The sequence below is a fragment of the Sycon ciliatum genome, chromosome 11 (assembly GCF_964019385.1).
Source record: "Sycon ciliatum chromosome 11, ocSycCili1.1, whole genome shotgun sequence".
Classification (NCBI taxonomy): Eukaryota; Metazoa; Porifera; class Calcarea; order Leucosolenida; family Sycettidae; genus Sycon; species Sycon ciliatum.
Window position 1 is genome coordinate 11,132,788 of NC_088653.1, and position 13,394 is coordinate 11,146,181.

Here is a 13,394-nt window from a genome sequence, read left to right on the forward strand (position 1 = left end):
GTCTGAATTGCAAAAGAATGCTCTCCTTGGCTCGGCAGCTATCCTGCATAAGGTCCTTGCTTTGTTATGTTCTGCGGTGGGTGGTGGAGTTCTTCCGGTCCTATTTTCCTCCAAACCCTCTCGTGTTTCCTATGACAGATATTTAGAAAAGTGTTGTGTGTTTCTCTCTGTTGTTTACCTACCGTCATATATAATATCCATATTTATTATGATTGTTCAGGTGATTCTACTCTCTCATGCATTCAGTGTTATAATTACTATCCAGCTCTGTCCGACTTGTGTTCAGTTGCCTGCATGCTCCAGTTTGTGTTTGTCTAGGATCTGCTGTGTGCGTTTCATCTCTCTGTTATGTCGGTAGTGATCTTGTGTCTTGGTGCCTGAGGCGCGCTTGCTGTCACGCATTCATGTATTCATGCTCTGATGTCTAGACTTTCACTTTGCTGCGTGCGCGGCGTACGTGCGCGTGCGCTGCGTGCGTGTGCCGGCTCTTTTCCCGTGTATCTATGCATTATGTTGCTACACTACAGTTCCGGCTTATAGTTCCGTTTTGACTTTAGTTTTCTCAGCTGTTGCTGTTGTTGTGCTTTTTAGTTGTTTTCAAGTCAGATTCCCTTTTTCCTTCTCTGTTGTTGCTCATGATTATCAAGACTGTAAAAGTATGGAAGTAAGACAATAACTCCAGTGTGAGTTTATGAGCTATTGTTGGTAGTTTGGGTACTTACATCCAAACATCTGGTCCTTCGAGCCGGATCAGTGGATCCAAATCGGTTCGAGAGTTGTCATTTCGTAGATCTACCAGTGCAGTGATTAGAGAAATGGCGGAACCTAGAAAAAGTAGCAGGAGCACGAAAGGTGTTCCCCCAGTAAGGTTCAGAGAGCCTGAGGCAGAGCTAGACGATACGAAGAGTAGTGTCTCTTCCCTGACATCGTCCGCTTCCTCTACTGCTTCCAGGCGTCGCAGAGCGGAGTTGAAGGCGGCGGTGCGGCTAGCAAAGCTGGAGCAGGAGTTTGAAGTCCAGCAGCTCAAGCGACAGAAAAGAATCCTGCAGCTGGAGCTAGACGCCGAGTTGGCTTCCATTGAAGGAGACGAACTAGAGTCAGAGGGACGTCCGGAGGAGACGGAGCCGTCCACTGACGCGTCATTTCAGACCTGCGCTGAGAGCCTGGCGTTGTTTGCGCGGAAGATGGCGGCGTCTGATGATGAGACTGACGATGACGACCAGGCAGTCACGGAGCGAAGCGTCTCCGCTGGTCCTCCCGCTGCAGGTTTTGTAGCTCAAGCGTTCAAAACCGACGACCGGTTGAACGGGGAGCTCAAGTCTGAGACTCTCCAGAGCCGTGGCGTTTCTCGCCTTGATGGAGATGGCTCCACCGCAGACAAAGCGACCGAACAGCAGGACAGCGTTCCTGCTGAAACACAAGTGTCCACCCCTGTCGGTGTTGACAGGACGCCAGCTCCGGTCGCTGTAGGGCTTGACAAGCCTAGTGGTAGTAGTATGGAGATTACTCCAGTAGTACAAGGTCATTTGGGAAGATCGTGGCCTCAGGCAGCTTCAGATACAGCACGTGGAAAAGCTGACAGAGTGAGCAGCTGGGTACAGGGCGTTCAGAGTGCACCCTTCAGTGGTATCAGCCAACATCAGATCCAGCCACTGGAACTACCCAAGTTTGATGGTTCACAGAAGAACTACATCAGGTGGAGGCAGAAGTTTCTGAGGCTGGTGGACGACGACCACATGGTCTCAGAAGATTACAAGATGGCCCGTCTAAGGGAAGCTCTAGAAGGTGGCACGGCCGATGACCTGATTGCGGATCTGCTGGATGGCCCTGGCGCATACAGCGCTGCGCTCAAGGAGCTAGATGAGTGGTATGGGAGTAATGACCGCGAGCTCGAGCGCCAACAGCAGGAACTTCTAGCACTTCCACGGATCACCTCAGAAAGGGACTCCGACAAGCTGCAGCAGTTGGCCGTCAGACTGCGGAATGTTCTGTTGAACATGTCAACTGCCAGTTTAACACCAGGCCGTGATCTTTACATCGCAATCACGCAGAAGCTTCCCCGCGGGATGTTGACGAGGTTTGTCGAGTCTCATGACGATTCTTTAACGAACGTGAAGACACTATCCACCTGGTTGATGAAGCGAGTGCACACCCTGCGTCAAGTTGATGCCAGGCTGACCGAGTCTGACCAAGATCAGAAGAAGCCTGCACTGTCCAAGCCACCGCAGCGTCCAGCTCAGAACCGACCGTGGAACCCTAGGGGGGCGGAGCGATCGTATGCTGCCGGTCCCCCCAAGCAGAGTGCACAGTGCCTGAAGTGCAGCGGCAGTCACCCCCTGGAGCGGTGTCCTGCCTTTGAGAAGATGTCTGTCCCTGATCGCTGGCAGCTAGTCAAGAGCAGTAGTCTGTGCATCTGCTGTTTCCGGCCCGGGCACAGAGCGTACAAGTGTGACACCGGCAAGTGTACGGTCTGTCAGAAGACGCATCATGCTATGCTGCACATAGAGCAAAAAGGGAGCGCTTCCAACACACGCACCACCGCAGGAGCGTCCGCCAACGGCACGCCTACAAGCGAGAAGGTGACCTACCATGCCAGTGCAGACTCAGTCCTGCACCCGTCTAGCAGCACAACGTTCATCGATGATGGGATCTCATTCATGACTGTGCCAGTATTGCTGAAGAACGAGGACCGAGTGGTCGAGTGTACTGCTCTCTTCGACTCTGGGTCGACAGCCAGCTACATCCAGAAGGACGTTGCAGGTCTTCTTGGCATCCAGCCAGCATCGCAACCACTGAAGGTCCAGACGCTAGGAGGGAACAGCGTCAGCACAGATGCAAGCCAGTCGACAGTCACCATCTCCAGCATCGACGGGAGCTATGTTTCCTCATTGGACGCTTGGGTCTTGCCACAGGTAACTGGAGACTCCAACATCATCGAGTGGCACGCGCGCAAGAGTAGTTGGGACCACCTACGAGAGATCGACTTCCCAGTCTCCCATAGTAAGAAGATTGGTATCCTCATCGGCCTCAATGCTACGCCGCTCCACAAGGCTCTGGAGGAGAGATGTGGCCCACCCGGCAGTCCAGTGGCACGACTCACCCCGCTCGGTTGGGTGTGCTACGGCCCGACATCAGCTCAGGCTGACCCAGCTCGTGTGGCCACCCATTGTGCTGTCCGTCTACCGAGTGACAGCGTGAAGCAGGCGGACGATCGCTTGGACGACCTGGTGAAAGACTTATGGAATGTCGAGAGTGTCGGTCTCGGAGTCAGCCCAACGTACCGAACGCCAGCCGAACTGGAAGCAGAAGCCATGACGACCGCGACCTTGTCGTATAGCGGTGGGCGGTACTGTGTCGGCATCCCATGGCGCAGCGCGGATGGCCCGAAGGTGCGGAACAACCGGCCAATGGCAGAGCGCCGTCTCCGTAGCCAAGAAAGAAGTCTTGAACAGAAGCCGCACATCGCGGCAGAGTACAACCGCGTCCTTGTATCGCACATGGCAAAAGGGTACATTAGGCAAGTGCCAGCAGAAGAGGTAGCTGCGGATGGAGAAGATCAGTGGTTCGTTCCGCACTTCCCCATCGTTCGCCAAGACAAGGTCACCACCAAGGTGCGGGTGGTGTTCGACGCGGCCGTCTCTTGGAGTGGATGTAACCTCAACGAGGAGATGCACGCAGGCCCACCACTGCAGAGCGACCTTGTACACATCCTGCTACGGTTTTGTATGGAGCCAGTGGCAATCGTCGCCGACATCAGCGAGATGTTCCTTCAAGTTGGCCTCCGGCCAGACGACAGGAAGTACACCAGATTCCTGTGGCGAAAGGACAACAACAGCGAACCCGAAGTCTTTGAGTTCAACAGACTGGTTTTCGGGATGAAGGCATCGCCCTACCTCGCCACCAGAGCGTTGCGACAAACGGCGGAGGATTTCTCCAGCAGTGACCGAGACGACAGCATCGACATTCCAACGCTGGTCAACAAGGCTTTCTACGTCGATGATCTTCTACACGCTACCCAGGACGAGTCCCAGGCAGTAGAGATTCAGCAGAAGTTGGACGCAACCCTCAGCAAAGGCGGCTTCCACTTGCGCAAGTGGCACAGTAATTCAGCAGCCGTGCTCGCCGCTATCCCACCAGCAGACAGAGCACCCCAAGCCCAGGTCATGTTAGAAGACGCGGCTTGCAACGCACCGCCTGTTTCCAAGACTCTTGGAGTGACCTGGATGGCAGACAAGGATCAGTTCACGTTTGTGTATAACGCGCCAGCCGAGGACTATGCCATCACGAAGAGATCGGTCCTGCGGAAGATGGCGACGATCTTTGACCCGCGCGGCCAGCTGCCACCGTTCACCATCAGAGCGCGGATCCTGTTTCAAGAGGCCTGTATTGCCGGCAATGGTTGGGATGACCCTCTCAGCACAACAGAGGTGAAGAAGTGGAAGACGTGGTTCGCGGAGCTACCGGACCTCACCTCAGTGTCAGTTGACCGTTGCTTCAAGCTTGCAGGAGCACTCCCACAACCATGCGCCACTGAGGTTCACACCTTCACGGACGCGTCCGATGCAGCGTTCGCTGCGGCATCGTATGTGCGAGTCACCTACCCAGACGGACAAGTGAAGGTCACGCTGTGCATGGCAAAGAGTCGTCCAACGCCAATCAAGAAGATGTCAATTCCGAAGCTCGAGTTGAAGGCAGCGGCCCTGGGCGTACGTTTGAGCACGGAGGTCGCCACAGCTCTTGACATCCCAGTAGCGCACCACTTCTTCTGGACGGACAACATGAATGTTCTGTTCTGGGTGCGTTCTCACAGTCGCAAGTTCGCCACAGACGTCGGTGTGAAGATAGCGGAGATCCAGACAGTGACCTCTGGTAAGCAGTGGCAGCATGTGCCCGGCAAGTCAAACCCAGCAGACCTCCCAACACGCGGAATGACAGCTTCAAGTCTCGCAGCGTGTGACGAGTGGTGGCAAGGCCCGAGTTTCTTGCAAGCGCCGCCGTCACAATGGCCGAACCGTGACATCGTTGTGCCGACGAATTTGCCTGGAGAAACCAAGCGCCACCAAGCATCGTCCCTGCTAGCCACCGGTCCGAGCATTGACCGCCTCCAACCAGATCGATACAGTTCCTGGATTCGCCTGAAGCGTGTCACTGCGTGGTGCAGAAGGTTCTTTCGGCACGCCAGCAAAGGGAAATGCTGCAGGCAGGACACACCGCAGACTGGAGGATCGGCAGCGGTGGAAGGCACCATGGTGTCCCTCGAATACCAGCGTACGAGAAAACCGCAGAAGTTTCTCGTGCAGCCCCTCACAGTTACTGAACTGGAGTCAGCTGAAGATGTGTGGTTCGCTAAGGCTCAGCAAGACGAGTTCAATGAGACGATTGAAGCGTGTAGAAGTCAGCGGCCCATCCCGGCGTCAAGTCCACTGCTACGCCTACAACCGGTTCTGGATGACAGCAACCCTCAGCTACTGCGGATGGAAGGCAGGTTGAGCACGGCACATCACCTTCCCAGCAGCCTCCGTAGGCCCGTCATTCTGCCAACGAAGCATCCGGTCACAGCCCTTGTAATCGCTCATGAGGATGCGGCTCACAATCACACTGCTGGCGTCAACCACCTGTTGTCGACCCTGAACTCGAAGTTCTGGATTGTACATGGCCCAGCGGCAGTGAAAAGGCACCGGAGCCAGTGTACGGCCTGCAAGAAGATTTGGGCAAAGCCTGCTCAACAGCTGATGGCACCACTACCCGACTTCCGCACCGAGGAGCCTTTCCGAGCTTTCAGTCGGGTGGGTGTGGATTACGCCGGATCGTTTCTGACGAAGCAAGGGAGAGGAAGAAGTCGAGCAAAGCGCTATCTCTGCTTGATGACGTGTCTTCAGAGCAGAGCAGTTCATCTTGAGATGGCGTATGGCTTGGACACGGAGAGCTTTCTGCTGGCATTCACCAGGTTCGCGAAGAGAAGAGGTGTACCGGATCTCGTCGTGTCCGACAATGGTACCAACTTTGTGTCAGCCGAGCGTGAGCTACGAGAAGCCATCGAAAGCCTCAAGAACAGCCAGATTGCCGCTACCATGGCCTGAAAAGGCGTGGAGTGGAGGTTCAATCCGCCACGCTCACCGCATCACGGCGGGGTCTTCGAAGCAATGGTCAAGTGTGCCAAGAGAGCGTTGGTCGGCATCTTGCACAATGCTGTGTGTTCTGATGAGGAGCTCCAGACTGCCTTCACCACTGTTGAGGCTCAGCTCAATCGTCGACCTCTAACGGCCCAGAATGGAGATGGACAAGACCCGGAGCCGCTAACACCCTCGCACTTTCTAGCGGGATCGACGACCGTGATGACCGCGGTCGAGGAAGATGGCCAGGCGTACCACCTCAAAGCCTGGAGGGTGTTGCAGAGCTGTTTAGCCGCGGTCTGGAAGCGCTGGCTACAAGAGATGGTCCCAAAGTTGAACATACGTCAACGATGGCAGAAGAGCCTTCCCAACATCCGGATTGGAGACGTGGTGCTTGTCCTGGACGCGCACACTCCTCGCGGCCAGTGGCCCCTCGGGAGGATCGAAGCGATCTACCCAGGCACCGACGGAAGAACACGTGTTGTCGACGTGAAGGTGAAAGGGAAGCAATACCGCCGACCTATCACTGTGCTCATCCCGATAGATGCGGTGCGCACTCCCTGAGCAGAAGAGTTACGGCAGTCTGCTATAGAGAAGATTACGCTCTACTTCTTTGTTGCTTGTTCGTGAAGCTACAGACGATTAGTACATTGCGATTTAGAGTGTTTTCGTTCCCATTCTGCTTATGGTCCCTCAAGGAGGGGGTGATGTTCAGGTGATTCTACTCTCTCATGCATTCAGTGTTATAATTACTATCCAGCTCTGTCCGACTTGTGTTCAGTTGCCTGCATGCTCCAGTTTGTGTTTGTCTAGGATCTGCTGTGTGCGTTTCATCTCTCTGTTATGTCGGTAGTGATCTTGTGTCTTGGTGCCTGAGGCGCGCTTGCTGTCACGCATTCATGTATTCATGCTCTGATGTCTAGACTTTCACTTTGCTGCGTGCGCGGCGTACGTGCGCGTGCGCTGCGTGCGTGTGCCGGCTCTTTTCCCGTGTATCTATGCATTATGTTGCTACACTACAGTTCCGGCTTATAGTTCCGTTTTGACTTTAGTTTTCTCAGCTGTTGCTGTTGTTGTGCTTTTTAGTTGTTTTCAAGTCAGATTCCCTTTTTCCTTCTCTGTTGTTGCTCATGATTATCAAGACTGTAAAAGTATGGAAGTAAGACAATAACTCCAGTGTGAGTTTATGAGCTATTGTTGGTAGTTTGGGTGCTTGCATCCAAACAATGATGCATGGCCCCACCTTTGGCTGCTGGATTCTAGCTCGGTGGGTGCCTATCTCTAGCCTTCGGCCGAGTGCTCATGGATAATTGGATCATTCAAAGGATCAGACGGGGAAGTGAACTGCCTAAAAAGATAAAAAAATCACCAGACCCCCAGGACCTTGTCCTGGTGGCTGAGTAGATCAGACTCACAGCCACGCGCTCTTGGACCAAAAATCACTTTCGCTGATCCATATTTTCCCTCGTGTCAGGCCATGATCCAGGCACTATCCCTGCAGCTTGCCACTTTCTATGCCGGACATTATTTTGTGAAGGTCATTCTTGGAACATCGTATAAGGTTGCTTTCCAGTTTGAATAGTTCTTTCATAACCAAATCCATGGTACAATTCACGGGAGAGGTGCAAGTGCGGATGACCACAAATGATTACAAACTCTGTCTAATGCACTGGTGTGCATTGCAGTTCTATCTCTGTCTCTCTTTAACTCCCACTCTCACTCTCTGTCTCCCTAACTCTTTCTCTCCATCGTTCTGTCCATCTTTCTCTTCATCTCTTTCTGCCTTTCTTTCTCTCATTCTCTTCTCTCTGGTTTTTTCTCTTTCTCTTTCTCGTTCTCATTATCTATCTCTATATCCTTCTCCCTCTTTCTCTCCATCTTTCCATCTTTGACTCTCTCTATCACACTTTATCTTTCCTGATCCCTTTACTATCCCCTAGTTTCTCCACTAGTTGTAATTGAAATCTGGTTACAGTTTTACTTACGCTCAGGATATCTCTGCAGACCTCAGAAAGTTTTACTCTCAAGCGATCGAAGTCTGCGTCATTGACGGTGGCATTGATAGCAAAGCGTCCTCGAAAGTGGAGTTTATCACCAAACTCCTTCTCGACACTACTATAGCTTGTGGCAAGCTTTGCAGCAAGTTTTCCATGATCCTCTCTCTTGATCTCGTCGCGGAAGGTCGCAATGATCATGACATTGAACGGCTGTTCTGTATTTGCAACAACAAGAGATGGGAAACGCAAATAAAAATATATATAATTATATTTGTGGTGAGGAGATTTGAGGAAAGGTGATTTTAAGCAACACACTCTCCGCAATATCATAGTATGCAGCTAACAAATTGGTCAAAAGAGTGTTTTAAAGCAGTTGTGCTCATGCTACTTCAAATGAATTGGCGACCGATAGTACGTACTAGGGTGTTATGAGCGGCCTCGAATATATATCTCGTGAGTGAGGATGGAACCATGCCTGACCTCCATGTGTTCGGTCTCGGGCTGAGAACCTTGGTAATCTACTGGAGAAGTGGCTGCACAGGCCAGGGAGAAGTGTGCGCTGCTGTTTCTGCGACAAATGAAGAAGAAGCAGCTAATGCCGACCAGGCTGATTTAATTATCAGATCTCTGAGGAGCAAAGTCTGGAGTTGGAGAAGATAGATGCGAGTTCTCTGAATTATTCCGAAAATCTTGGGCTCCATCGGGCATAGACAATTTTGGTATGGACATATTATATTTCGGACGTTGCTCAATTGGAGAAGAGAGCAGAATATTTGAACCACGGGCACGCCTCTTTCATTCAAGGCTCTCCACACTAAAGGATCTGAACATTTTCGATCCAGAAGTTGTTTGTTGTTTCTCACTTGTAAGTTGTGGACTCATTGTTGCAGCAAAGATGAGGCGGGACTATTCCATGCCCAGAAATAAAATAATTAATTTCTTTCTCAAACACAAAGCTCACTTTCCCTGACTGCATGTATGTGCACGTGACAAGTCTGTGGACTTGTGCCACGTGATTCATGTAGCACGATAGTGCGGGTATCCAGTAGACTGGTAGTGGTACATAACTGTATGCACAGACCATAGTGCTCTGTGTGGTAAAACTGTTAACCACTGCACATACACAGCGTGAAAAGTCCAACTCTGGAAAGTTCGGAATAACTTGAAGATTTGTATAATGTCCACAATCCGTGTACGCGCCCATGTGCCATGTATCGACACTCTTATCTCATTTGCTAGACCACCTCCGTGTGAACATGCATGGGCAAAAGGAAAGGCCCAGTACATGGGGCAGTGCATGTTCAGCTTGATGTGCAGTAACAATTCGTTAGTACAGTGTACAGTGTAGTGCACAGCACTTGTGAATAAAACTGTTTGTTCATGTGAAAATCAGTCTGATTTCACGTATCCAAAAATATCGCCGAGACCACATTCGCTCCCGGGCCCAAATTGACGCACATGTTCTGGACCATCACCAATGTTTCTACCCAGGGACTTATTACAGGCCTTTACCATGCACGGAAAGATAAAATTAATATCTAGGGCTGAGTCAGGTAGCCTTTTCTTCAGGTATCGGGTTTGGGTAGTTTTCCACGGGTAGCAGGGATACCCTATTGGGTAATGTTTCCATGGTGACAGCACAATGCACTCCTTCCCTTACACACTGGATAGACATGCAGAGTACTACATGAATTTGTACATGTGCACTGTACATGATGTCATCAGCGACTTCGGCTTTTCAGGTACTATTCTGTACCCGTCTACACGAGATCCTCACGGGCTGCATGGGTATCCCACTACCCATGCACACCACTATAAATAACACACACACACACACACATACACACCTGCATGCACACACACACACACACACATATGCATGCACACACACACACACACACACACACACACACACACACACACACACACACACCTGCATGCACACACACACACACACACACACACACACACACACACACACACACACATACACACACACACACACACACACACACACACACACACATACCTGCATGCACACACACACAGAAACCTGCACCAGTATACAGAATCAAACACATACCCCAATCATTCATTCATTCATATACTGTCGTGAACATGGAAATCCGGTCACACATCTAGCGGCCCCAGGGCACTCGCCATGCGGCCGTGGACAAGCGGAACACACATGTATTTATGCTCTGCAGAGCGCTGGTCGTATCGGATCAGCATGTGCACTGCACGCAGGGTTCTGTTTGCGCTGAGGGCGCCGGCCCCGGTCAATCAACTGAATTTCCATGTCTGCTAAAGTACATGCCGACATACGGATCAACAGACACAAACAAAATTTCACAAAAATGCATTTGATAAAATATCGCACTGACCTGATGTTACCGATGGTGGCCTCCGGCTCAAAAACCGACCAACTGTGGTGGTTATGCTTGTTGTAATCAGTTTCTCGTCCCATTTACTATTGACAACAGCAAGACCGAGGCTTGGTACTGATGTGGATAGGCAGAAAATGTCGTGTGTCGCTGAAAACGCGTCCTGCCCAGCGAGATCTTTGATACGCAAATGCTGACCAAGATTATCAGTGAAGTTGGACATCTGGATGCCTCGGGTTCGTTTCGAGTCGTTTGATGTGCCGTTGTTCCCTTCTTCTCTCAATGTCTTGATCAGTGTCGACTTCCCAACAAGTTGTTCCCCGCTAACTAGAACAACTAGAGTGTTAGCGTCCTCTTGGCCTTCGGAATAAAATTCCTCCAGCTGAAGGTAAGTCTGCGTATATATAACACACACAAGAACAACAATTAAAGAATAGGGGGTTCGTCAACTTACAACCACTCTATGCAGTTGCTATTCACACTTGGCGCATGCGCTGGATGAAAATTATTTATCAGTGACGTCAAAACATTGTGACGTTGCGGGCCACTCACTGTGAATAGCAACTGAATAGAGGGGTTGTCAGTTGATAAACCCCCTTTCCTTTATAATGCAGTTGCGTGATGCCCACCATTTTCTTAGTAAAGAATACAAATACTGGATATAAGTGTTGAAGGCAACTTTTCCTTAAGGAGGCTCCGAACAGTTGCGCACCGCAGTGTAAAAAGGGCACCTCCGAAATCTGTTTTTTACCAGGAGATTCGAAAAATGTTGTGTTCCATGCGGAAAAAAGCTGTTGTTCAGAAAGAAGTTTTTTGATTTCTCTGTGCTCGCAGTTGTTCCAGGATGTAGTTCTACTCGTTGCAGTGTTTCTGTAGCCGTGGCTGTTTCTACGCTGGAAAGAATCACTGGCCATGGCTAATGCAAAACAAAGGCAGTTCCTACGCTGCTTGATGTTTTTGTGAAAACGTTGTTGAAGCAGTACGATGTGGCCACGAAGAACAAATTATATTACTGACGAAGAAGGGTGAGAAAAGCAGGCTGAAGTCAGTGAAGACATCGATGTCGAACGTAGTGATACTAGTACTGGTACTGGAATTTAGCATGGACTACATGTGGAGCGTGATGTGGCTGCCCACTCGCTGGTAAGTGGACCCGATTGCAGCTCCAGCCGCACGAGTGCCGTTTGAAACTTTCTGTGGATCCTAGAGTATCCTGAGCTCAGTGGACGACGCATCTCAGAGCTGCTGAACTTTGGCTACTGTCCCTGTAGGAATGAGGTTCGTTGTCAACCATTGTACTGCACTGATGGTGTAAGGATGAACTTCTAAATCCTGCTTTTGTAAAAATGGGGATGCCACAACGAAGATGTGCACACTCAGGTGTGTATTGGGCAAATGCCTGTGGTTGATTATTTTGAATCCTTTCCTATGCGCAAGTACATGCGTTTGTGTGTGTGTGTGTGTACGCATGCGCGCACGTGTGTGTGTACGCGCGTGAGCGTGCGCGAGTGTGTGTGTGTGTGTGTGTACGCGCGCGCGCATGCGCGCGCGCGTGTGTGTGTGTGCAAGCTGTTGAAAGGTGTAATCCGAGCACAAGTTGCTATGTATAACGTAGTTTGTTCGCTATCCTCGCTTCAGCGTTGGGCAGGTGTATGAGTGTGTGTGTACGCACGTGTGTATGTGCACGCGTGCTCGTGCCCGCATGTGTGGGTTCGCACGCAATGTTGATCTGGGTTATGCACATGTCCCCACGCGTGCACTGTGTGCATGTGCATGCAAATGTCTGTGTACATGTATGTGTGTATGCACGTGCATGTGTGCGCGCGTGTGCAAAGCTAGGTGTGGAAGGAGGGGGGGGGGGGGGGGGGGCTCACGGTGCTGGTTCTGTATCCCTCTCCTCTCTGGTGTCCGCAAGGACAGTGTGGTAATGGCTTTACAGTACAGGAGTTGCATGTGAATGCGCATTTGTGAACCGTATTTGAGACACAAAAAGAATTGCCGAGAGAGCATGACAGTACACTACATGTATATCGTATATGTACACGCCAGCGTGTGTAGATGCATATTGCCCTTCATGCCATGTTTTTCTGGAGTCTGCTGCTATCAACGCAAGTGACAACCAGCAAATGCATGCACAGTGCAGTGGCTGGTCTTCATGCTTTTATTTAAACTAAGTCCTACTATGGACTAGTAGTGTTACAATGATGCGTGCACGAGAGTGCGTGCATGTGGGTGGGTGTTTATGTGCGTGCGCACGCACGCGTGTGAGTGTTTAGTGTGCCTTATTTTGAATGCCTGCTTTCACATTATTCATGTGCCAGTTTCATGGTCGAGGTTGTTATGAAACCTCGCTGCCTTACATGTACATGTACACTACTCGTATATCAATGTGCTAGGACTGAAGGCTACATGACATACATGTAATGGTACATGTACCTTTCCAAGCACAGACTGTCTGGTATGTCCAAAGGAGGTTGCAGCATGAAAATAACTTCTTCTAAAATAATATTACCATACTACCATGTCATTGGTAGTGATATTTAGTCAAGAAGGCAAGAATGGTCAGATTTTCTAAAAATGCTATTTTCAGAATTGGCCTAAAAATACCATATTTTGTTACCTATATTGTTTGGTAGGGGCCTAAAGTGCCTGGTGACACCATCACTGTTCATTATCGGTTTTCTTGGGGCTCAAGGATCACAGAAAGCCACAAAAATCAATATGTCCATGGACAAAATGTTGCAGGCTGAACCATTTCACAATTCAGCACCAGATGGAAATTTCGGTACCCGTAATTTCGAAAAAGTTGCTCGCCAAGGGCAAAACCAAGACACAGTCTATCTTGTGTAGCTAAGATACCTCCAAATGTGGTTCTTAAACATATGATGGAGAAAATGCTT

General features: G+C 50.4%; 1 protein-coding gene across 1 annotated transcript in view; it reads right to left on the reverse strand.

Moving 5' to 3' along the window:
- The window catches only part of LOC135827620 (uncharacterized), a 134,277-nt gene that overhangs the window by 68,840 nt on the left and 52,043 nt on the right, over positions 1 to 13,394 (reverse strand). Inside the window, exons 6-7 of the mRNA XM_065340086.1 lie at positions 10,495 to 10,888; positions 8,099 to 8,325 (exon numbers count right to left, since the gene is read on the reverse strand). Coding sequence (XP_065196158.1) covers positions 8,099 to 8,325; positions 10,495 to 10,888 — 621 coding nt within the window. The remainder of the gene's footprint in view (positions 1 to 8,098; positions 8,326 to 10,494; positions 10,889 to 13,394) is intronic.